General features: G+C 46.7%; 4 protein-coding genes across 4 annotated transcripts in view; all 4 read left to right on the top strand.

Moving 5' to 3' along the window:
- The window catches only part of LOC309564094 (uncharacterized protein), a gene marked incomplete at its 3' end in the record, with an annotated part of 66,289 nt that extends 40,616 nt beyond the window's left edge, over positions 1 to 25,673 (top strand). The window contains exon 3 of the mRNA XM_082268722.1: positions 25,213 to 25,673. Coding sequence (XP_082124848.1) covers positions 25,213 to 25,673 — 461 coding nt within the window. The remainder of the gene's footprint in view (positions 1 to 25,212) is intronic.
- Positions 1 to 26,152, top strand: part of LOC309564465 (uncharacterized protein) — a gene marked incomplete at both ends in the record, with an annotated part of 1,172,539 nt that overhangs the window by 574,500 nt on the left and 571,887 nt on the right.
- LOC309562957 (uncharacterized protein) overlaps positions 1 to 26,152 on the top strand; it is a gene marked incomplete at its 5' end in the record, with an annotated part of 162,605 nt that overhangs the window by 73,798 nt on the left and 62,655 nt on the right. The window lies entirely within an intron of this gene.
- LOC309564095 (oocyte zinc finger protein XlCOF8.4-like) lies at positions 10,813 to 17,514 on the top strand (the record flags this gene model as incomplete). The annotated part of the gene is made up of 6 exons (XM_082268723.1): positions 10,813 to 10,835; positions 16,419 to 16,532; positions 16,733 to 16,867; positions 16,954 to 17,077; positions 17,194 to 17,276; positions 17,368 to 17,514. Exons 2-6 carry the CDS (start codon positions 16,437 to 16,439, stop codon positions 17,512 to 17,514), a joined length of 585 nt encoding a protein of 194 aa, XP_082124849.1. The 5' UTR covers positions 10,813 to 10,835; positions 16,419 to 16,436.

Raw genomic sequence — 26,152 nt, 5'->3', positions numbered from 1 at the left:
AGTATAGATCCTAACACATTACCCAGTCCATACCAGTATAGATCCTAATACTGGTGTGAACTGGGTAATGTGTTGGGATCTATACCAGTATAGATCCTAATACATTCCCCAGTCCATACCAGTATAGACCCTAACACATTACCCAGTCAATACCAGTATAGATCCTAATACATTCCCCAGTCCATACCAATATAGACACTAACATATTACCCAGTCCATATCAGTATAGATCCCAACACATTACCCAGTCCATACCAGTAAAGATCCTAACACATAACCGAGCCCATACCAGTATAGATCCTAACACATTCCCCAGTCGATACCATAATAGATCCTAATACATTCCCCAGTCCATACCAGTATAGACCCTAACACATTACCCAGTCCATACCAGAATAGATCCTAACACATTACCCAGTTTATACCAGTATAGATCCTAACACATTACCCTGTCCATACCAGTATAGATCCTAATACTGGTGTGAACTGGGTAATGTGTTGGGATCTATACCAGTATAGATCCTAATACATTCCCCAGTCCATACCAGTATAGACCCTAACACATTACCCAGTCAATACCAGTATAGATCCTAATACATTCCCCAGTCTATAACAGTATAGATCCTAACACTTTACCCAGTCCATACCAGTATAGATCCTAACACATTACCCAGTCCATACCAGTATAGATCCTAATACATTCCCCAGTCAATAGCAGTATAGATTCCAACACATTACCAAGTCTATAACAGTAAAGATCCAAACACATTCCCCAGTCCATACCAGTATAGATCCTAACACATTACCCAGTCCATACCAGTATAGATCCTAATACATTCCCCAGTCCATACCAGTATAGACCCTAACACATTACCCAGTCCATACCAGTATAGATCCTAACACATTCCCCAGTCTATAACAGTATAGATCCTAACACTTTACCCAGTCCATACCAGTAAAGATCCTAACACATTACCCAGTACATACCAGTATAGATCCTAACACATTACCCAGTCCATACCAGTATAGATCCTAACACATTACCCAGTCCATACCAGTATAGATCCTAATACTGGTGTGAACTGGGTAATGTGTTGGGATCTATACCAGTATAGATCCTAATACATTCCCCAGTCCATACCAGTATAGACCCTAACACATTACCCAGTCAATACCAGTATAGATCCTAATACATTCCCCAGTCCATACCAATATAGACACTAACATATTACCCAGTCCATATCAGTATAGATCCCAACACATTACCCAGTCCATACCAGTAAAGATCCTAACACATAACCGAGCCCATACCAGTATAGATCCTAACACATTCCCCAGTCGATACCATAATAGATCCTAATACATTCCCCAGTCCATACCAGTATAGACCCTAACACATTACCCAGTCCATACCAGAATAGATCCTAACACATTACCCAGTTTATACCAGTATAGATCCTAACACATTACCCTGTCCATACCAGTATAGATCCTAATACTGGTGTGAACTGGGTAATGTGTTGGGATCTATACCAGTATAGATCCTAATACATTCCCCAGTCCATACCAGTATAGACCCTAACACATTACCCAGTCAATACCAGTATAGATCCTAATACATTCCCCAGTCTATAACAGTATAGATCCTAACACTTTACCCAGTCCATACCAGTATAGATCCTAACACATTACCCAGTCCATACCAGTATAGATCCTAATACATTCCCCAGTCAATAGCAGTATAGATTCCAACACATTACCAAGTCTATAACAGTAAAGATCCAAACACATTCCCCAGTCCATACCAGTATAGATCCTAACACATTACCCAGTCCATACCAGTATAGATCCTAATACATTCCCCAGTCCATACCAGTATAGACCCTAACACATTACCCAGTCCATACCAGTATAGATCCTAACACATTCCCCAGTCTATAACAGTATAGATCCTAACACTTTACCCAGTCCATACCAGTAAAGATCCTAACACATTACCCAGTACATACCAGTATAGATCCTAACACATTACCCAGTCCATACCAGTATAGATCCTAATACATTCCCCAGTCAATAGCAGTATAGATCCCAACACATTACCAAGTCTATAACAGTAAAGATCCAAACACATTCCCCAGTCCATACCAGTATAGATCCTAACACATTACCCAGTCCATACCAGTATAGATCCTAACACATTACCCAGTCCATACCAGTATAGACCCTAACACATTACCCAGTCCATACCAGTATAGATCCTAACACATTCCCCAGTCTATAACAGTATAGATCCTAACACTTTACCCAGTCCATACCAGTAAAGATCCTAACACATTACCCAGTCCATACCAGTATAGATCCTAACACATTACCCAGTCCATACCAGTATAGATCCTAATACATTCCCCAGTCAATAGCAGTATAGATCCCAACACATTACCAAGTCTATAACAGTAAAGATCCAAACACATTCCCCAGTCCATACCAGTATAGATCCTAACACATTACCCAGTCCATACCAGTATAGATCCTAACACATTACCCAGTCCATACCAGTATAGACCCCAACACATTACCCAGTCCATACCAGTATAGATCCTAACACATTACCCAGTACATACCAGTATAGATCCTAACACATTCCCCAGTCCATACCAGTATAGACCCTAGCACATTACCCAGTCCATACCAGTATAGATATTCAGCATTAGATATTTCCCCATTTAGAGCTGATGTGTTTTCAAAGTGTTCCTTTCATTTATCTGAGCAGAGTATAACACACTAATTTTCACCGAAGAAAAAGATCTACATCATACCGAACGTTCATGCCAGATGGTATTCTGGTTGGAGGTAAAACTCCACCATACTTCTCTTTTCTAAGAATCTGTGATGAACATCTCCTCCACCAGGTGGCGTTTTTACGCTCTCCAGACCATAAACTACAAAGGATTACATATCACCAAGGATCTCATGTATAAATCATCTCAACTGATGCCATTATCTTCAAGATCGTTCACCACACGTGATCTCCATCTCTACCCCATCAACAGTCTCCGACACTGACCTGGCTAGAGACTAGAGAAATATGTGACCTCACACTTACAGATACAATGGGTGAAATAACGAATGTCATATCTTAGAAAATAAACTTTATTGAACAAAATGGGAAGTACATAGCAGCAAATTCCAGGTATAATTACATAGACAAGACATCATCTCAATTATAGTAGTATCTTGCGGTTATCGAAAGAGCAAACATAAAAGGCAAAAAATAAAGAGAGAATCACAGTTCACAGAACAAAGTATGTGAAAGAGTCCGATATTAATGTTGAGCCTGATACATATTACCCAATAACATGTAATCATGCCAAAGGGGATTAAAATCACATGTTATATTGAAGCCTCAGAACTCTGAGGACAAAACAAATGACCATGGAAAGAGGAGAAGTGAGTAAAGTATCAAGGAAGAACAGGAAAAGAGAAAGAAGTAAGGTTGTGAATACCGGGGCCCCGGCTGGCTGATATACATTTGTGCGGCAGAGTCCGCATCGTACTGCCATAGATCCGGACCAGCGTTCTCTCCAGTGGTAGCCGCTCCGAACGCCCGCCGTTCGGGAGATCAGGTGAGCAGTCTCCATTTAATGGAAGGTTTCCACAACTACAGGTCTTTCCTCAATGCCAGTTAAAGCCAATAATAATTCCACCTCACAAACGCATCTCTGCCAGTGAATACCAGGGACCCGGCTGGCTGATATACATTTGTGCAGCAGAGTCCACATAGCACTTCCATGGATGCAGACCGGCTTTCTCTCCAGCAGTAGCCACTCTGAGCGCCCGCCGTTCGGGAGATCAGGTGAGCAGTCTCCATTTAATGGAAGGTTTCCACAACTACAGGTCTTTTCTCAATGCCAATTAAAGCCATAATCGCTGTACATAGCGATTACCAGTAAACTGACACTGGGACACTATCAAAAACCATATTTGATAGTGATCATGTGAGCCATTATTCCAGCTAAAGGGCAGATACTTATCAAAACGATAAGAATTCCACATCACAAACAAATCTCCGCAGTGAATACCGGGGCCCCGGCTGGCTGATATACATTTGTGCGCTGGAGTTCGCCTTGCGCTGCCATAGATCCGGACCAGCACTGCCAATTGGGATGATCAGGCTACAAGTTAGTGTGCAGTCTCCATTTAATGGAAGGTTTCCACAACTACAGGTCTTTCCTCAAGGCCAGTTAAAGCCATAATCGCTGTGCATAGCGATTACCAGTAAACTGACACTGGGACACTATCAAAAACCATATTTGATAGTGATTATACTATTGTTCCAGTAAATGGGACGATATCTGCAAAGGACAATAGCAGCAGTGTTTCAATCATGCGGATCGAGCATAATAGAAAGCTACCACCCATTATTCCAGCTAAAGGGCAGATATTTATCAAAACGATAAGAATTCCACATCACAAACATATCTCTGCAGTGAATACCGAGGCCCCGGCTGGCTGATATACATTTGTGCGGCGGAGTCCGCATCGTATTGCCATAGATCAGGACCGGCGTTCTCTCCAGCGGTAGCCGCTCAGAGCGCCCACCGGCCAGGATGATCAGGCGAGTGGTATGCAGTCTCCATTTAATGGAAGGTTTCCACATCTACAGGTCTTTCCTCAAAGCCAATTAAAGCCATAATCGCTGTACAAACTGACACTGGAGCACTATCAAAAACCATATTTGATAGTGATTATACTATTGTTCCAATAAATGTATCTGCAAAGGACAATAGCAGCAGTATTTTAATCATGCGGATCGAGCATAATAGAAAGCTACCAGCCATTATTCCAGCTAAAGGGCAGATATTATCAAAAGGAATTCCACATCACAAACATATCTCCACAGTGAACACCGGGGCCCCGGCTGGCTGATATACATTTGTGCGCTGGAGTTCGCCTTGTGCTGCCTTAGATCCGGACCGGCACTGCCAATTGGGATGATCAGGCTACAAGTTAGTGTGCAGTCTCCATTTAATGGAAGTTTTCCACAACTACAGGTCTTTCCTCAAGGCCAGTTAAAGCCATAATCGCTGTGTATATCGATTACCGGTAAACTGACACGGGGACACTATCAAAAACCATATTTGATAGTGATCATGTTACTGTTCCAGTAAATGGGACTTTATCTGCAAAGGACAATAGCAGCAGCGTTTCAATCATGCGCATCGAGCATAATAGAAAGCTACCAGCCATTATTGTAGCTAAAGGGCAGATATTTATCAAAACGATAATAATTTCACATCACAAACATATCTCCGCAGTGAATACCCGGGGCCCCGGCTGGCTGATATACATTTGTGCGGCAGAGTCCGCATCGTGCTGCCATAGATCTGGACCGGCGTTCTCTCCAGCGGTAGCCGCTCAGAACGCCCGCCGTTCAGGAGATCAGGCGAGTGGTATGCAGTCTCCATTTAATAGAAGGTTTCCACAACTACAGGTCTTTCCTCAAGGCCAGTTAAAGCCATAATCGCTGTACATAGCGATTACCGGTAAACTGACACTGGGAGACATACTGGCAATTTTAATAAAACACTTCCTGGAAAATGTCCACAGAAATATTAATAAAGTTTCCACAACACCTCCTCTCTGCTGCCGACTGCTGAGACAGCCTCTCTGTAGCTACACAGAGAAGAGCATGATCTGTAGAAGGAGCTCTGTCCTCCTCTCTGCTGCCGACTGCTGAGACAGGGAAGAGGGGGGCAGAGATAAGCCTCTCTGTAGCTACACAGAGAAGAGCATGATCTGTAGAAGGAGCTCTGTCCTCCTCTCTGCTGCCGACTGCTGAGACAGGGAAGAGGGGGGCAGAGATGAGCCTCTCTGCAACTACAAAGGGAAGAGCAGGATCTGTAGAAGGAGTTCTGCCCTCCTCTCTGCTGAGACAAGGAAGAGTGGGGCAGAGATAAGCCTCTCTGTAGCTACACAGAAAAGAGCAGGATCTGTAGGAGGAGTTCTGTCCTCTTCTCTGCTGCCAACTGCTGAGGCAGGGAAGAGGGGGGCAGAGATGAGCCTCTCTGTAACTACAGGGAGAAGAGAAGAATCTGCAGGAGGAGTTATGTCCTCCTCTCTGCTGCCAATTGCTGAGACAGGGAAGATGGGGGCAGAGATGAGCCTCTATGCAACTACACAGGGAGGAGCAGGATCTATAGGAGGAGTTCTGTCATCCTCTCTGCTGCTGACTGCTGAGACAGGGAAGAGGAGGGGGCAGAGATAATCCTCTCTGTAGCTACACAGAGAAGAGTAGCATCTGAAGGAGGAGTTCTGTCCTCCTCTCTGCTGCCAACTGCTGAGACAGGGAAGGGGGAGCAGAGATGAGCCTCTCTGCAGCTACACAGAGAAGAGCAGAATCTGTAGGAGTAGTTCTGTTCTCTCTGCTGCCAACTGCTAAGACAAGGTGGAGGCAGAGATAAGGGGTGTGCCGATGCTGCAGCAGAGGTGCGAGGGCTTCTTGTCACATTTGTCCAACTAATTTTTTTTTTTTTAAGTAGACCCCTTAGTTTCATCCAGAAGGCATGGTTTGTTACAAATAACTGAGATTATAAATATGAGTACAGTAGACATTGAAAAATATAAGTTCAATTACCAACCATTGATTTCGAATTGAAATTACTGCATTAGACCCCCTTATATCAGAGGTCAGTGTAGTGGTCCCTTACTGTATATTGGTGACCAATGGGAGAAGGACCCCCTTATATCAGAGGTCAGTGTAGTGGTCCCTTGCACTGGTGACCAATGGGAGAAGGACCCTTATATCAGTGGTCAGTGTAGTGGTCCCTTACATTGGTGACCAATGGGAGAAGAACCTTCTTATATCAATGGTCAGTGTGGTGCTCCCTTACATTGGTGACCAAAGGGAGAAGGACCCCCTTATACAGTATGTGTGGTCAGTGTAGCGGTCCCTTTTATTGGTGACCAATGGGAGAAGGACCTCCTTATATCAGTGGTCAGTGTAGTGGTTCCTTACATTCGTGACCAATGGGAGAAGAACCACTTTATATGAGCAGTCAGTGTAGCGGTCCCTTATATTGGCGATCAATGGGAGAAGGACCCCCTTATATCAGTGGTCAGTGTAGTGGTCCCTTGCACTGGTGACCAATGGGAGAAGGACCCCCTTATATCAGTGGTCAGTGTAGTGGTTGCTTACATTGGTGTTCAATGGCAGAAGGACCCCCTCATACATTGAGGCTGGGGTGTCAGGAGAACCTCTATCCAGAGGCCCGGGGTGGGTCCATGCAGCGAGGAGCTGCAGCTAAAAGCTGAGTGAACCCGGAGAACCAAAGACCTTGGAGCTGGGACTAAAACCAGAGAGAGCCAGGTGGTTCGGTATTCTCTGTTATCTGTTTTTTGCTGGAGAACTCAATGCATTTAGGCATCTAGACGTGGTGAGGACAACTTGCTGAAGTTCAAACTGAGCATCAGAATGGGGAAGAAAGGGGTTTGAAGTGATGTTGAACATGGCATGGTTGTTGGTGGCAGACGGGCTGGTCGGAGTATTTCTGGGATTTTCACACACAATCATCTCTCGGGATTACAGAGAATGGTGGGAAAAAAAGAAAATATCCAGTGAGCGGCAGTTGTGTGGAGGAAAATGCCTTGTTGAGGTCAGAGGAGAATGGGCAGACTGGTTCCAGATGATAGAAAGGCAACAGTAACTCAAATAACCACTCGTTACATCCAATGTATGCAGAATACCATCTCTGAACCCACAACACATCCAACCTTGAAGCAGATTTGCTACAGCAGCAGAAGAGCACACCGCGTCCCATTCCTGTCAGCTAAGAACAGGAAACTGAGGCTACAATCGGCACAGATCACCAACATTGGACAAAAAAAGATTGGAAAAATGTTGCCTGGTCTGATGAGTCTGGATTTCAGCTGCGACATTCAGATGGTGGGGTCAGAATTTGGCGCATGGATCCATCCTGCCTTGTATCACCGGTTCAAGCTGGTGGTGGTGTAATGGTGTGGGGGAGGGGGGGGGTAATGGTTCAGGCTGGTGGTGTGGGGGATCTTGGCACACTTTGGCCCCTTAATACCAAGTGAGCATGGGTTATACACCACGGCCTACCTGAGTATTGTTGCCGACCATGTCCATCCCTTTATGACTGCAGTGTCCCCATCTTCTGATGGCTCCTCCCATCTTCTGATGGCTCCTCCCAGCAGGATAATGCACCATGTCACAAAGCTCCCATCATCTCACCACTGGTTTCTTGAATGTATATAAATTCCTTGCTTTGGGAGTGGAGACGAGCCCATCTATAAGGATATACAGTACATACAGTATCTGACAAAAGTAAGTACACCCCTCACATTTGTGTAAATATTTTATTCTATCTTTTCATGTGACAACACTGAAGAAATGAGACTTTGCTACAATGTAAAGTAGTGAGTGTACAGCTTGTATAACAGTGTAAATTTACTGTCCCCTCAAAATAACTCAACACACTTTAATGTCTAAACCGCTGGCAACAAAAGTGAGTACACCCCTAAGTGACAATGTCCAAATTGGGCCCAATTAGCCATTTTCCCTCCCCGGTGTCATGTGACTCCTTAGTGTTACAAGGTCTCAGGTGTGAATGGGGGGCAGGTGTGTTAAATTTGGTGTTATCGCTCTCACTCTCTCATACTGGTCACTGGAAGTTCAACATGGCACCTCATGGCAAAAAACTCTCTGAGGATCTGAAAAAAAGAATTGTTTCTCTACATAAAGATGGCCTAGGCTATAAGAAGATTGCCAAGACCCTGAAACTGAGCTGCAGCACGGTGGCCAAGACCATACAGCGGTATAACAGGACAGGTTCCACTCAGAACAGGCCTCGCCATGGTCCACCAAAGAAGTTGAGTGCACGTGCTCAGCGTTATATCCAGAGGTTGTCTTCGGTAAATAGACCTATGAGTGCTTCCAGCATTGCTGCAGAGGTTGAAAGGGTTTTGGGTCAGCCTGTCAGTGCTCAGACCATACGCCGCACACTGCATCAAATTGGTCTGCATGGCTGTCATCCCAGAAGGAAGCCTCTTCTAAAGATGATGGACAAGAAAGCCTGAAGACAAGCAGACTAAGGACATGGATTACTGGAACCATCTCCTGTGGTCTGATGAGACCAAGATAAACTTATTTGGTGTCAGATGGTGTCAGGCGTGTTTGGTGGCAACCAGGTGAGGAGTACAAAGACAAGTGTGTCTTCCTACAGTCAGGCATGGTGGTGGGAGTGTCATGGTCTGGGGCTGCATGAGTGCTGCCGGCACTGGGGAGCTACAGATCATTGAGGGAACCATGAATGCCAACATGTACTGTGACATACTGAAGCAGAGCATGATCCCCTCCCTTCAGAGACTGGGCCACAGGGCAGAATTCCAACATAACGACCCCAAACACCTCCAAGACGACCACTGCCCTGCTAAAGAAGCTGAGGGTAAAGATGATGAGGCCAAGCATGTCTCCAGACCTAAACCCTATTGAGCATCTGTGGGGATCCTCAAACAGAAGGTGGAGGAGTGCAAGGTCTCTAACATCCACCAGCTCTGTGATGTCATCATGGGGGAGGGGAAGAGGACTCCAGTGACAACCTGTGAAGCTCTGGTGAACTCCATGCCCAAGAGGGTTAAGGCAGTGCTGGAAAATAATGGTGGCCACACAAAATATTGACACTTTGAGCCCAATTTGGAGATTGTCACTTAGGGGTGTACTGACTTTTGTTGCCAGCGGTTTAGACATTAATGGCTGTGTGTTGAGTTATTTTGAGGGGACAGTAAATTTACACTGTTATACAAGCTGTACACTCACTACTTTACATTGTAGCAAAGTCTCATTTCTTCAGTGTTGTCACATGAAAAGATAGAATAAAATATTCACAAAAATTTGAGGGGTGTACTTACTTTTGTCAGATACTGTACACACCCAGCCCAAGGCCGTTGTTCTAAAATTTTGTCGGACCCGTGAAAAAATCGGACCTCGTCACTTCCGGTGACAGAGCGTCACAAAACAGTTGATAGGAGTCGTCCGTGCGCATGCGCAGAAGACATTTTTCGAGGTTTGGCAAAATTATAACAGAGAACGGACAGCTGATTGAGAGAAGGCGGGGCTGAGGTGCGACGGGACGGAGGCACATATGCAGAGCTGGCGGAGGAGGCGGGACGGAGGTGCGGCCGTGTAATATATGCAGGGCTTAAGCGACTCCCTGTTTTATTATCTTTAGTAATTATCGTATTATTTATCCTTTGGATTTCATGACATTTAGTATTTCTATAATGCAAAATAAGAAATAGTAAATGTAATGAAATCCTAAGGGTAAATAATACGATAATTAGTAAAGATAATAAAACAGAAGGAGTCGCTAAAGTCCTGCATTTATTACACGGTCGCACCTCCGTCCCGCCTCCTCTATTCAGCTCTGCAGATGACGCGGCGGTGTCTTCCGTCCCACCTCAGCCCCGCCTCCTCTCATTCAACTGGTCGCTCTGTGTTATAAGTTTACCAAACCAAGATAATGTCTGGTGCGCATGCGCACTTGAGACTCCCATAACCGGAAGTGACGAGGTCCGATTTTTTCACGGGTCCGACAAAATTTTACAACACCGTGTTCACACTACAATACGTTTCTCAGGGCTGCAGTTCCTCTGAGCTCCACAAGATGGTGATCTCACTTCTACCATAAAGACAGGAAGTTTCTATGACAGACAGGAAGTGATGTCAGGTCCAGACAGGAAGTGATCTTAGATAAAGACAGGAGGTTCCATGAGGTACTTGTAGACAGGAGACGTTGCTGGAGGTGGCAGCAGAGGAGGTAATGAGATCTTATTCTCTATTTACACCCAGTAACCCCCCCCCCCCCCTCCGTCATGTCCGTCCTCTTCCTCCATAGTCACTGTGACCTCTTTTATCTCCAGCAGATGATGATACACACATATATAGTGTGGAAACCTAGATTAACCCCTTCAGGGGCAGAACATTCCCCACTTACGGGGCCGGAACATTCTCTTAATTTTGGAGAGTCCCTTGGAAGTTGGAAGGAGGCCACCAGCTGTCCTAACCCCTTCTGGTGTGCTATATAGTCTGCTGAGGATCCAAACAAGCAGGGCTGGCCCAAGACAATGTGCTGCCTGGGTCCAAGAATGAAATGCTGCCCCCCCCCCCCCAACAAAAAAAAATCCACGCCCATCAAAATATAAAACGTAGCGAATATTATATATACTGTTCTTTTCTTCCATAACTCGCCACCGGACCAGTCCCCCAAACACCCGCTGCCTGTCCTCGGTCCTCCTGTCACTCCTGTGTCTGCTGCGGTCACCGCCCTAGAAGATCCAGCCTGCCCTGCGTGAGATGGAGTGCGCTGACGTCATTGCGCACACCACGATTACGTGAGGGATGTTCCCCGGAAGGAGACGCTCCTCCTCCTACTCATCAGTTTGCCCTACAGGCGGCAGTATGTGATGGGGAAATGCCACCCGTAACACGCCGCAAACTGATGACACCCAAAGCTGCTGGAAAAAAAATCTTGGGAGTCAATTTGCCGCCCCTCTCCAAGTTCCGCCTAGGTCCAATGGACCCAGCGGGACCCATGGTAGAGCGAGCCCTGGAAAAGGGAACACTGGCTAGGACTTCGCTCAGTTTCTGCTACGTTTAACTGCCAAATGTAGGAGCAGTCTTCCGTAACTGGCTGGTGTCTTCAGGAGCTTTGCCCTTCTACTTCTACTGAGGGACTTTGCTCAATCCCGAACTACTTTGTTGCTACTGCCAAGGAGAAGTCTTCTATATGACTTCACCAGATCTTAACCGAGAGATCAGTTAGATGTCCTCAGTTGTGAATAGTGTTTATTTCTTGGAGTGTCCCACTAAATCCCCTTCCCTATCTAGGTTCCCCAAAAATAAACCAACAAAAACAAAACCCCTAGACTGGTTTATTGAAGACAATGAGCGGAAGTCTGTGTGCCCCTGGCTGTGTGAAACTTACCTTGTGACTGGCTGCGGAGCAAAAGACCTGGGCAAAATACCAGTGGCTCCTATGGGGGGTGGCGCTACATTAACAACATCCTTGTCTGCAGATCTAAATAGAATCTAAACCAGTTCAGAAACCAAACAAACCCAACAGAGAAAAGGGAATTTCTCTATTTGTTCATTGAAGGACACAGCTCCAGAATCTTCTGACCATTGGGTTATGCTGCCCCCTACAGAAGTAGGACACTAGGCAGGATAAAGCTTTACTATGCCTATGCGGCAGTCCCAGGGGATATACTCCCACTTCCTGCTATAGGCATTCAGTTTTCTTCTGCCTAGTCAGGAGTAAGGACCTAGTTCTTTGCTGGGATCTCTGGTCCTAGCATGTTACTTTTTTAAACTGATTTTTTTCCTCTTTTATTATTTCCTGTTTCTGTGATAACTACAATCAACTGCCGGACTGGGCGACGCACTGGATATTCTAGATCCTTACGGTGCCCCCAGTCCAGCGAGCGCGACCCGATCTCAGCTCCGCGCTAGGTCAGCCATGACATAGCCCCACTGGACGGGGGCTGGCCGGCGAGTTAAATGTCTCGCGAGGATGCTCAGAACTCGTGGCGTACCTCTGGCCCGAGGAACCGCCATTTCAAAATAGTGCAGTGGTCTGCCTGGAGTGGTGCCCACCCGATTCCATGGTGTGGTAAGTGGTGTCCCCTCCTCCTCTCCCTCAGTGGTCTTTCGGGTGGACGTGGGCCCCTCCCTGGGATAGTCCGACTCCCGGGTTCCCCTTCAACCCCCCTAGCCCCTCTAAACAGTCACTGTGGGTCTTTTGGCCCCCAACTAACCCCTGCCCTGATGTTTTATCATCCGAAGGTACGCACCTCACGCGGCTGGAACGGGCCAAAAATTTAGGCCGCGGCCTTGCGACCTACTCGCGGCCGATGGACCAAGCTGCTAACCAAGCTGTCCGAGCTGCTGAAGCTGACAGAGCTGCTGACGGGCATCCGCCTTCCTACCTCCCCTGCTGCCCTGGGTGGTCGGCTCCGCTGGGGCTCGCGGCTGGGCACCCTCAAATTTAGGTCGTGGGCTACTGGACGCTGCCGTTGGGGGGTAGCCTCGGTGAGTTTAACTAAAGCCCCCAACTCTCTCCCTGGACATCTGCCGGACTGTGAATCCGGGCAAATGCGGCTGGGCCTCCACTGAAATTTAGGCAACGGCCTGCGACCTGCTGGGCCATATGGTCAGCCTAGCGCCTGTCCTGAACTGGGTAGCGCTTAATTTTTAGTGACAATGTAGCAGCTATTATTCTGTGGGTGAGGGTACTCTGCCTGCGCAGTTGCGTCACGGTAAGCGCCCACCCCTCAAGGGGGCTATGTCCTATTATGTTCTCTATGGAGGGTAACCCTCTTGCTTTTTTGCAGAGTATAATAGGTGGTCCTTTTGTTGACTTTTGGCCGGCGTCTCCTTGCGGGACTGAGGTCGGCGGCCTCCCATGGTTGTTATGTTTTCAGGGTGAGCTTAGTATATAGCGACCCTACTGGGTCTGCGTCCACGCATTTTGAGTACTCTGAGGATGATTCATCTTTTAACGCATTCGCGCATGAAAAGGCGCTGGTGGATGCACTGATTGTATAGATGCAGGAAATTTTAAACATAGGGGGATGCAGCTGCTGCTGCGTCAGAGGTGCTGGTCCCCTGGATGCCCGCAGATCCTCTAAAGCGGCAAAGATTTTCCCGCCTACTGTAACAAAATTGTCGCGAGTCAGTGGAGTTGTCCTAAACGCTTTATAGCGGTGCCTAAGCATTTCCATAGACTGTATCTCTAAAGGAGTCTCTATTGAATAATTGGGCAGTTCCACCTGTGGTGGACTCTCAGGTCCCTGGGCTGAATAAATTCACCCTAATTCCAGTGAAGGCGTCTCCAGATCTTTTTGACAGAAGAGCAGAGACTTTTGGTCCGCCACCTGTTTGCTGTGGCCGGTTTGGTCCTTAGGGCGGTCTTTATCATAGCATTGGTGTCCCAGACTTTAACGGAGTGGGAAAAGCTTTTGCGCCAGGATCTGGAGGGAAAACAGTTTCTCCCTGCCTTTGCGGAGCTGGCAGACCAGTTGGTCCAGGGGTTGCAGTTCGTCTGTAATGTCTCTCTGGATGCGGCTCCCTTAAGGCCCGTACACACGATAAGAAATTTGGCCGGGAAATTTCGTCCGACGACCGATCTGCAGATTTTCGGCTTGTTAGTATAATGCTTCCGACAGCCGACTCCGACTTTTCTGTCCGAAAAAATCCTGGTGTGCAGGCTATAAAATTTTTGTCCTCCATCAACACACGTCTGATTTTCATCTCATTAGTACAGATTTCGACGGGGAAAAATCTTATGAGCAAGACTAGGCATGCTCAGAGAGAAAGAACACATACAAAGCAATCCAACACATGACATCACTTCTGAAGTAGAATTCTGTCGCACGGGGAAAATTTGTGTGCAGTCTAGAGCACATTCCAACCAACGGACACGCACTCTGGACAAAAGACGGAGGACCGGTCGGTGGAAATTCGTAGCGTGTGTATGGGGCTTTAGTCTTTAGGCTGTCCGTGAAATGCTGGTCTGCGGACCAGACTCCCAAGAAGGCCGTTTTTGATCTTCCCCTTGTGAGGATCACGTGTTCGGATCCTCCCTGGATGATATCGTTAAGCAGGATTTCAAGACAAGAGATTCAAGTCTGTAAGGACCTCCTCCGGAGGTTCCAATAGGACCTGGTCTGGTAAGCCGAGAGTGGGTCCTTCCGGACCCGTGGACCTCCCTGATTCAAGACAAGTGGGTCCATGAGCTGATTCAGTCTGGATAAAAGATCGAGTTTTGGGCTTATCCTCCAGAAAGGTTCTTTCCTTCCTACCTGCGTTCATCCACACACTGCCTGCGGGGTCTCTTCAGGGCGATGCAAGACTTGCTACTACCAGGGGTGATTGTTCGGGCCTTCCGGGTGTACCTGGCGGCTACCGAGTCGATTAGGAAATCAGACTCGCTATTTGTCCTTTATGGATGGACCTCGCAAGGGTTCGGCCGTGTTTGCCCCGACCATTTCCAGATAGATCAGACGGTGGTGCAGGCCTATTAAATCAAGGCTCAGGTTCTCCTTTCCCTGTTATGGTGCTTTTTACATGGGCCCTTACTGCCTCCTGGGCCTTACGCCATCAGGCGTCAGTGATGCAAGGTGGCCACTGGTAATCTGTGCACACTCTCACAACATTTTTACAAAGTGAATGTGTTGACATCTGCGGATGCTGGTTTGGTTTGGATGCTTTTTGAGAGAACTATTCCTCTGAGGGTGTAGGTTTCAGGTGAGCTCCAGTTGTTACTGGTTGAGCTCCGTGTTCCCTAGTTGGCTAGGTTTAGCCTTTAGGAATTTATTTCTGCTGTGTTTTTTCCACCCCTCATGTTTTGACACTGCTTTGGGACGTCCCAGTGGTCAAGAAGATTCTGGAGCTGTGTCCGTCAATTAACGAAAGAGAAAATTTAGATTTTTGTCTTACCGTAAAATCCTCATTCATTGACGGACACAGCTCCCACCCCTCTTTGGAGTTGGGTTTTTTTCTTCTAAAACTGTTTGCGACAAGCAGCAGTGCCTTAAACAGGAAGTGGGTGTATACCCCCCCGGGACTTCAAGAAGATTCTGGAGAGGTGTCCGTCAATGAACATCAGAGAAAAGGATTTTACGGTAAGACAAAAATCCAATTTTTCTGATCTGGCAGGCCAAGAGGGTCCCGGGTCCTTGATAACGCAGCAAAACGCTAAACAGGCCAAACTAAATGAGTTCCCACGGGGACCGTTGTTCTTAAAGTGGTTGTAAACCCTCCATATACTCAGTGAAGGGACTGGCCTCAGGTGATACACGGAGATGAAACAAATCCTCCTACATAAGGTGTACCTGTTTATCTGCAGTCTTCTCTTCTCTACATCCATTCAAAGTGCTGAATTTATACAGCTTGTCTGGGCTGTCAGATAAATGAGGGCAGAGAGTTAAAATTACTTTGCGGAGCTCAGTGGGGAAAGCTGTTTGGCGGGAAGGGGCACGCCCCCCTCGCACACAGCATACAGGAACAGAGCGGAGGCTGTCAGTCACAGGCTGTGTGCTGGAGACCCCTCCCGGTCACCTTTTTTCTCTTGGTGTCAGGAAAACTTGTCAGAAGTGATTTATGCAGATAGCAGAGGAAGGAGGCAGCAGATAGAAATTACACTCTGTGCTCCGGATAGAGTCAAGTATACACTATAGAGGGATATACTATGTTCAAATTTAATGTCTGAGGTTTACAACCACTTTACTTGTGCAGAAACCCTTCTTTTACCCCCCCCCCCCACATCCACATCCTATTATTGTGTGATCAATACCATCCAAATAATTCTTACATTAATTTCCCAAAGTTATCCGTCTACAAGGAGACCTGTATAGATCAAATGATGTCACCAATGGGAATGGAGGAGGATCGGAGTCACATGACTGAGAAGATACTAAACTTCACCATGGAGATCATCTACCTGCTGACCGGAGAGGTGAGGAGGATTCTGGGAGGTCACATGACATCATTCTTATCTCTATTAATAAAACACAGACCTGACCGGAGAGGTGAGGAGGATTCTGGGAGGTCACATGACATCACTCTTATCTCTATTAATAAAACACAGACCTGACCGGAGAGGTGAGGAGGATTCTGGGATTCTAACATGATATTAATATTGGTTCTCCAATACAGAGATTTCCTCTTCTGAAGTCAGGTGATCCTATGACCATCACAGTGCCTCCATGTGACTCCCTAAAACCTGAGAGACACAACATGCAGAAGATTCTAGAAGTCACCAAGAAGATGATGGAGCTGCTGACAGGAGAGGTGAGCGGTGCTGGGAATTCTGGGACATTATCCAGTAACAGACAAGGGATGTGTCTGGATGGTGACTGTATCATTGTGTGTGTCAGGTTCCTATAAGGTGTCAGGATGTCACTGTCTATTTCTCCATGGAGGAGTGGGAGTATTTAGAAGGACACAAGGATCTCTACAAGGACGTCATGATGGAGAATCAGCCGCCCCTCACATCACCGGGTAAGAGGAGACTTTATTGTAAAGGAGAGAGCAGTACGGAGGCTCCACCTAGATCCCCCATCATCTGATAAACACATAGAAACAATGTATTCAGTCAGTGTGTGTGTTTCCTACAGATGGATCCAGTAAAGGGAAGCCACCAGCGAGATGTCCTCGTCCTCTGTATTCCACACAGAAAGGTCACATCATCCCTCATCAGGTAGGTGGGTCGGAGCATCTAGACCATGAAAGTAACTCATAGAGAAGGTCTATAGACCCTACATGATAATATTTTCTATCATGTCGTTTAGGATGAAGATCTGATAGATATAAAAGTTGAGGTTAAAGCGGAAGAAGAGGATGTTGAGGATGATCAGCAGTCTATGGAGGAGGATGAAATAATGAGAATATATATAGCGGAGGACGCTCCTACGAAGATCGGCACAGGTGGGTCATAAAGACTGAATACAGCCCTGTGTTCGTACTGATCACTGATAGGTTTGGAGTAGTGTTGGGCAAACGGTTGGGTCCGAGCATGAGTTCTGCCCAAACATCCAAATTATCATGGCATTTGACCGTTTGCTCGGCCCGCTGAATGAACACAATTCGCCGCACTGTGCATTGGAAGCCCCAATCAGGGCACATGACAGTGTCCAATCATGGCTCATTGCTCTTAGACCCACCCTACGCTATAAAAAATATTCTCCCCATAGCGGTCATTTGCAGTGCGATATTGGAGTGTAGAGAGATAAGAGCAGGGCTCTGTTCATTGTTATTAGGAGTGTAAAGTGTCAGTTTAATGTGAATCTAGTGATAGTGCAGCGTGAGTGTAGTGCGACTATTCATTTTTACTATAGTGTCATTTTAATTTTTCAGGGCACGCTTACCGCAGTATATTTCAGTGCGTTGGTACATGTTTAACGCAGTATATTGCAGTGTGTTGGTACATGTTTAACGCAGTATATTGCAGTGCGTTGGTACATGTTTAACGCAGTATATTGCAGTGCGTTGGTACATGTTTAACGCAGTATATTGCAGTGCGTCAGTGCAGTTTTACTGCAGTATATTGCAGTTTGTCAGTGCAGCTTTACTGCAGTATATTGTAGTGTGTCTGTGGTGAGTTAAGGTGCACCAAACACCACTTTCCATTGATTAAACTGCATCCATCCCTTCTGCATCATGTCTGGGAGACCAGCAAGGAGAAGCTGACGTTCCCATGGCACTATGAGGGGGCATAATTTCCTCTGTTTAGTGATGTTGCCCATGCCATCCACCCACAGTATGCAGAGGAGGTGGTGTACAGCCTTACTAAACCATCCTCCTCCTCTGTCACCCAAGCAGAGACTAGTGCGCAGTCCACTGCAGCTGCCAGAGTTGCTTATTCTGCCTCCTTGTCCACAGCTTCTCCTGCCATAGCCCCAGCATCAGGCATGGGGGAGTCAGCTGAGTTATTTGAACACAGCGTCAGCCACTTGCTCCTTGATGATGCACAGCCATTACTAGATTCAGATGTTGGTTCTGAGGTTGAGGAAGGTAGGAACATGACAGGGGAGGACACTGCTACACAAATTGGCAGTCATGTTTACCCAGCTGCAGGGTATTGCCAAGTTGTCTTCAGTGATAATGAGGATGGACAGGATGATGATAATGATGTCACTGACATGACTTGGGTGCCGGATAGAGCAAAGGAAGAAAGTTAGGGTGAGGCACAACCCCAATGAGGCAGCCAGCACGGAAGAGTAGAGAGCAGCCACCCTATTCCATCACATTGTGGAGCTGTTATCTCCTGGCACTCTTCCCACAGCACAGCCTACGGACCTTTTTAGCACATGTGCAGCCGATCGCACTGTTGCAATTTGCAAACTTTGCCTCATGCAGATCAAGCGTGGCAAAAACACCAGCTATTTGGGTACCACATGCTTGACAAGGCATTTAACCTCCCACAACTCAGCCTGTTGACAAGAGCATCTGAAAGCCACACAAAAGGGCACAATTCTGCTCCTCCTCACTTTTCCGGTTCTCCACCACTAAACCTCATGACCTCTCAGCAGCCACCATTGACAGGGATGATGGTATAGAGAAGGGTGTCACAGGTCTTTGCAGCATGTCTACCAATGAGACACCACCAGCTGTAGACTATAGCTGGCAAGTTTCTCTTCCCTGTCTGCTGCAGCGAAAAAAAAAAAAAGTCACTGCCACCTACATGCCCAGCATCTAAATTCAAGCTTGTCAAAATTGCTCGCTTTACAACTTCTGCCTTTCCATCTGGTGGATTCTGCCCTCTTCCGTAAATTTGCAGAATGTGCTGTACCACAATGGCAGGTCACTATTTCTTTGCACATAAGACAATTAGAGCTCTGTACCATCACATGGAAGGCAATGTTGTGTCATCATTGGGCAAGGCAGTCAGCCGAAAGGTCCACATTACTGCTGACACGTGTTCCAGCATGCATGGTCAGGGACGAAATACACTGCTTAAAACAAAGAAATTCTTTGAAAACACAGCAGATCTGAATGGGGAAACATCTCATGCTAGATATCTGTACTGGTATGGACTGGGTAATGTTAGGATCTATACTGGTATGGACTGGGTAATGTGTTAGGATCTATACTGGTATGGACTGGGTAATGTGTCAGGATCTATACTGGTATAGACTGGGTAATGTGTTGGGATCTATACTGGTATGGAGTGGTTAATGTGTTAGAATCTATACTGGTATGGACTGGGTAATGTGTTAGGAAGTCAATGTGTTTGATGGAAATGAAAATTATCACCCTACAGAGGGCTGAATTCAAAGACACCCGGAAAATCAAAGTGAAAAAATGATGCAGTAGGGCTAGTCCATTTTGGTGAAATGTCATTGCTGGACCTCAGAATGGTCCTCAGTAGTGTGTATGGCCCCCACGTGCTTGCATACATGACTGACAATGTCAGGGCATGCTCCTAATGAGATAACAGATGGTCTCCTGCGGTATTTCCTCTCAGATCTGGACCAGGACATCACTGAGCTCCTGAACAGACTGAGGTGCATCCTGGTGGCATTGGATAGACCGAAACATAATGTCCCAGAGGTGTTCTATTGGGTTTAGGTCAGGCGAGCGTGGGGGCCATTTCATGGTATCCATTCCTTCATCCTCCAGGAATTGGCTGCATACTCTCGCTTCATGAGGCCGGGCATTTTCGTGCACCAGGAGGAACCCAGGACCCACTGCACCAGCGTAGGGGCGTCTGACAATGGGTCCAAGGATTTTATTCCAATACCTAATGGGAGTCAGGGTGCCATTGTCTAGCCTGTAGAGGTCTGTGCATCCCTCCATGGATACGCCTCCCCAGACCATCACTGACCCACCACCAAACCGGTCATGCTGAACGATGTTACAGGCAGCATAACGTTCTCCACGACTTCTCCAGACCTTTTTACGTCTGTCACATGTGCTCAGGGTGAACCTTCTCTCATCTGTGAAAAGCACAGGGTGCCAGTGGTGGACCTGCCAATTCTGGTGTTCAATGGCAAATGCCAATCGAGCTCCACAGTGTCGGACAGGGAGCACAGGGCCTACTAGAGGACGTCGGGCCCTCAGGCCACCCTCATGAAGTCTGTTTCTGATTGTATGGTCATTCACACCAGTGGCCTGCTGGAGGTCATTTTGTAGGGTTCTGGCAGTGCTCATCCTGTTCCTCCTTGCACAAAGGAGCAGATACCAGTCCTGCTGATAGTTTAAGGACCTGGAATGTCCTGTGAACCACAAGTACCCCCTAAGCAATCAAGGGGTTATTCAATGAGTCAGGCTAAAAGGTGCCATGCACTGCTTCAGCTGGTCTGTCTAGAGGACAGAAGCCACACTGGAACAGAGATTCTTGCAGTTCTGCAGGGGACAGCCCAGAGATGGTTCACACCAAGCCAGCTGGAGCCAGGAATGGTGGTGTGCGATAATGGCACACATCTCCTGTCTGCCCCTAGACAGAGAGTGTTGACATGACTGGTACATGTCCTCAATTTGGTGGTTTTCCTAAACAAGTACCCAGATCAAGATTTTCTGTAGCCATTTCAGGCGGTAATACACAGCCAGTACTGAAATTCAGCAGGAATCCCACCTGCCTGTAAACCACCACCTGATTTGTGACATGACCACCAGCAGGAACTCAACTTTGGCAATACTGCAACGGCTGTACATGCAGCAGAGGGCCGTCAACAAGTACCTGTGTGAGTATGGCACAAGGACAGGCTCAGGGAGCTTGGCTTTTCCCCCCCCACGCCAATGGCTGCTGATAAAGGATGCATGCACTGTTCTGTCACCATTTGTGGAGGCGACAAGGATGGGGTGACAATGCATGCATCAGTGACACAATCCCTGTTGTGTTCCAGCAGAAGAGGAAATCTTTTGAGGACACCTTCAAGAGGAGTTTATGTAATGCCTTTCCCAATTCTGGTAGGTTACACTCTGGTGGAGTAGTGGAAAAGGGAGCCGCCAAAGTGAGTCATTTTCAAATTTTTGTTTAGTCCTCGGCACCCAGGGCTGTCAGCTTCTACATCACATTGGCAGCATCTGCATCATATGGTGGAAGATTATCTGAGGGACGAAAACAGACGTGGAGAGATTTCCAGTTGAAGATCCACTGGGTTATGTGGAAAGACCACAGGCCAGAACTTGCCCAGTTTGCAATTGAGCTGCTGGGCTGCCCTGCTTCCAGCGTGCTTTCCGAACGGGCATTCAGTTCTGCCGGAGGTTTTGTTACAGATAAGAGAGTGTGCCTGTCCACAGACTCCGTGGACTGGCTGACATTTATCAAAATGAATCAGTCTTTGATTAGCGGCAGCTATCAAGCCTCTGGTGCCGATGTCACTGATTAGGTGCTTTCTGGATCTGGAATCTCTGCAAGACTGTCTAGGCTGCTTAGCTTTGTGCGCATCGATTTCTTCAGGAACACATTTTTTGGTGTAGGTTTCATGGGCACAATTCTAACACCCAAGGACCAATTTTTCCGCACCTGTTTGACAGGTGCATATTATTTCAATTTTTGACAGCATGGCCAATTCTTGCTTTTTGTTAAGATTACCTCTATAGGGTTACGGTGTGAAGGCACCACCGACACCCAAAGACCAATTTTCCCGCACTTCTATCCAAAGTCTGTGAGACGCCATAATTTATACAAAAAACTCTAATCTTGTTCCCAGTGCACTACATTGTGGCCTCATCATACAGACTGGCTTCCCAAGCCGTTGTTTACAAAAGAAAGAAAGCTTGCAGGAAGATGTCATCTTTTTTTTAATTAAATGTCAGATTTGCTGCAGCAGGTTCTATACATGGTACAGATGCAGCAGGCTCTATAAATGGTACAGATACAACAGGTTTTATACACGGTACAGATGCAGCAGGTTCTATACACGGTACAGATGCAGCAGGTTCTATACACTGTACAGATGCAGCAGGTTCTATACACTGTACAGATGCAGCAGGTTCTATACACTGTACAGATGCAGCAGGTTCTATATAAGGCGCAGATACAGCAGGCTCTATACACGGTACAGATGCAACAGGTTTTATACACGGTACAGATGCAGCAGGTTCTATACACAGTACAGATGCAGCAGGTTCTATACACGGTACAGATGCAGCAGGTTCTATACACAGTACAGATGCAGCAGGTTCTATACACGGTACAGATGCAGCAGGTTCTATACACGGTGCAGATGCAGCAGGTTCTATATAAGGCGCAGATACAGCAGGCTCTATACACGGTACAGATGCAGCAGGTTCTATACACGGTACAGATACAGCAGGCTCTATACACGTTACAGATGCAGCAAGTTCTATACAAGGTGCAGATGCAGCAGGTTCTATATAAGGCGCAGATGCAGCAGGCTCTATACACGGTACAGATGCAGCAGGCTCTATACACGGTACAGATGCAGCAGGCTCTATACACGGTACAGATGCAGCAGGTTCTATACACGGTACAGATGCAGCAGGTTCTATACACGGTACAGATGCAGCAGGTTCTATACACGGTACAGATGCAGCAGGCTCTATACACGGTACAGATGCAGCAGGCTCTATACACGGTACAGATGCAGCAGGCTCTATACACTGTACAGATGCAGCAGGCTCTATACACAGTACAGATGCGCCACTTTACAGGCAGACTAAGGGGATCCCCCAGGCACTATATTTAAATTCATTTTTATTGTTTCTCATTTTTTAGGGTTTCACTTTAAGCATCATTAAATCACTGCTTATTTAAAAATGTTTTTTACAAACTTTCTTTTAATTGATACATGTCCCCCCAGGACAGTAACCGGACCCCCATAACCATTGTATGACAGTTACTTGCATATAAGCCTTCAAAAAAAGCTACTCCCCCCCCCCCCCAAAAAAAAAGAAAGAAAAAGGAGGAAATATAGGGGTGTGCACTACACCAAATTGTGGGCGTTGGCAAAACCTGGGCCTCCCAGTGTGGGTATTCACGGTCCTCACACAAGACCTAAATATTATGTTGGTCAGATAGCAGGAAAGCAGAGGTGTCAGAAATATATCTTCACACAGCCCATCTGTCTGCTCCTGTTTGACATTACTTGTAATAATCGATAAATGTCCTCATATGTTGTGTCTTTACCGACTCAAGGATCACCCTCCAGGGACCAGACATGCTCTCCCTCAGTCCAGGCTTTAGGTCCAGGCTCTTTTTCCCTGAATCCATGCAAATCCTCTTCTATTCTGTGGCCTCCAGGCACCTCCTTTCCTAGTCTGTGGTCTCCAGGCACCTCCTTCCTAGTCCATGGTCTCCAGGCACCTCCTTTCCTAGTCCGTGGTCTCCAGGCACCTCCTTTCCTAGTCCATGGTCTCCAGGCACCTCCTTTCCTAGTCCTGGCTCGCAGTCTGCACTCTAATTCATCTTAAAGGTGTTCTATCGGGTTGAGATCAGATCCTCCACCCCAAACTCGCTCATCCATGTTTTTATCGACCTTGCTTTGTGCACTGGTCCAAATCATTTGGTGGAGGGGGATTATGGTGTGGGGTTGTTTTTCAGGGGTTGGGGTTGGCACCTTAGTTCCAGTGAAGGGAACTCTTAAGGTGTCAGCATACCAAGACATTTTGGACCATTTCATGCTCCCAACTTTATGGGAACAATATGACTGCCCACCAGTGCACAAAGCAAGGTCCATAAAGACATGGATGAGCGAGTTTTGGGTGGAGGAACTTGATTGGCCTGCACAGAGACCTGACCTCAACCTGATAGAACACCTGCACATACAGCCACGGCCCAGGGCAAATGCCCCTAAAGGCCACTTGTCCTATAATCCCCTCATCACTGTCACTCCTAGAAAAGACAGTTCTCGTTGTTTCCTCACTCTCTAAGGTCCATGAATAAAGAAATGAACTGATAGGAGATCAGAGGACCCATTTACTAGTTACCCTGAGGGGGGAATTGTAAGATCCTCAGAGACAAAGCTGCCTGATGTGGGCGGAGTCCTAAATTAGGGGAACCAATCTGCTGATGTCTAGTAATAATCTTTGTATTTCTATTTTAGTAGATGGACGAGAGATGAGGAAAACCTCAGAGGATTGTCTCACTTTGTCTCCAGACTGTAAAGTAGAAGATGAGGACATCACACAGTATAGTCCAGGAGAAAACCCGGCTACCTCAAATGTCCATCCGGCACCACACAGTGTAGATGGACCATCGTATTCCTCTTACCCCAAGAAATCTCAGACTGTGAGGGACAGTGCCAGACCATCGTATTCCTCTTACCCCAAGAAATCTCAGACTGTGAGGGACAGTGCCAAACCATCGTATTCCTCTTACCCCAAGAAACCTCAGACTGTGAGGGACAGTGCCGTCCTTCCATCAGATAAGAGGTTTTCCTGTTCTGTGTGCGGGAAGGGTTTCCGTTTTAAATACGCTCTTAATGAGCATGAACGATGTCACACGGGGGAGAAGCCGTATTCCTGCCCTGAGTGCCGGAAATGTTTTTCAAAGAAGTCCTATCTCTCCATACACCGCACATCTCACACGGGGGAGAAGCCGTATTCCTGTCCTGAGTGCGGGAAATGTTTTTCCTTTAAGTGCAATCTTTATAAACATCAGAGATTGCACACGGGTGAGAAGCCGTTTATCTGCCATGATTGCGGGAAATGTTTTGTACAAAAGTCAGAACTTGTCACACATCAGAGGTCCCACACGGGGGAAAAACCGTATTCTTGTTCTGAGTGCGGGAAATGTTTTTCCGAGAAATCCAATCTCAACAGACACCAAAGGTGCCACACGGGGGAGAAGCTGTATTCGTGTGCTGAGTGCGGAAGATATTTTTCGCAGAAGTCCAGTCGTGACAAGCATAAGCGATTGCACGAAGGAGAGAAGACGTATACCTGTTCTGAGTGTGGGAAATGTTTTGTAAAAAAATCAGAACTTGTTGCTCATCAGAGATTGCACACGGAGGAGAAGCTGTATTCCTGTGCTGAGTGCGGGAAATGTTTTTCAGATAAGTCCAGTCTTCACACTCATCAGAGGTCTCACACATGGGAGAAGCCGTATTCCTGTTCTGAGTGCGGCAAATGTTTTTCACAGGCATCAACTTTTTACAGACATCAGAAATTGCACACTGAGGAGAAGTAACTCGCTCTCCTGTCCTGAGTGCGGGAAAGGTTTTTCAGTGAAGTTCTGTCTTCCTGTACATCAGGGGTTCCACACAACCCTTGAGGTGTATTAGTTGCTTGAGTGCGGGAAATGTCTTCTATATGAATGTTGGTGGACATGTGGGGAAGAAGCACACCCTGATATACACCTCAGATATACTCTATGGCTGATCTTCATCATGTAAGAAACTAGACTAGACTCATTACCTATTGTAAATTTTGTGGTGTAAGCAGTTTTTTGAACATTTGTTGAACCAATATGACCAGCTATCGCCCAAGTGTGACGAATTTTGGAAACTGATTTGGATACAATGATTTCCTTTGATCAACAGCTCCATCGAGTGGCCGCATGGCACTATTTCTGTCTTATAGCCACTAGATGGAGCTCCATCGAGCGGCCGTGTGGCACTATTTCTGTCTTATAGGCACTAAATGGAGATCCATCTGGTGGCCACATGG

This window comes from Pelophylax lessonae, assembly GCF_965119305.1.
Source record: "Pelophylax lessonae genome assembly, chromosome: 9".
In the NCBI taxonomy this organism is placed as follows: domain Eukaryota; kingdom Metazoa; phylum Chordata; class Amphibia; order Anura; family Ranidae; genus Pelophylax; species Pelophylax lessonae.
The sequence above is the reverse complement of the archived record's forward strand: the minus strand, read 5'-3'. Positions and strand labels throughout refer to the sequence as shown.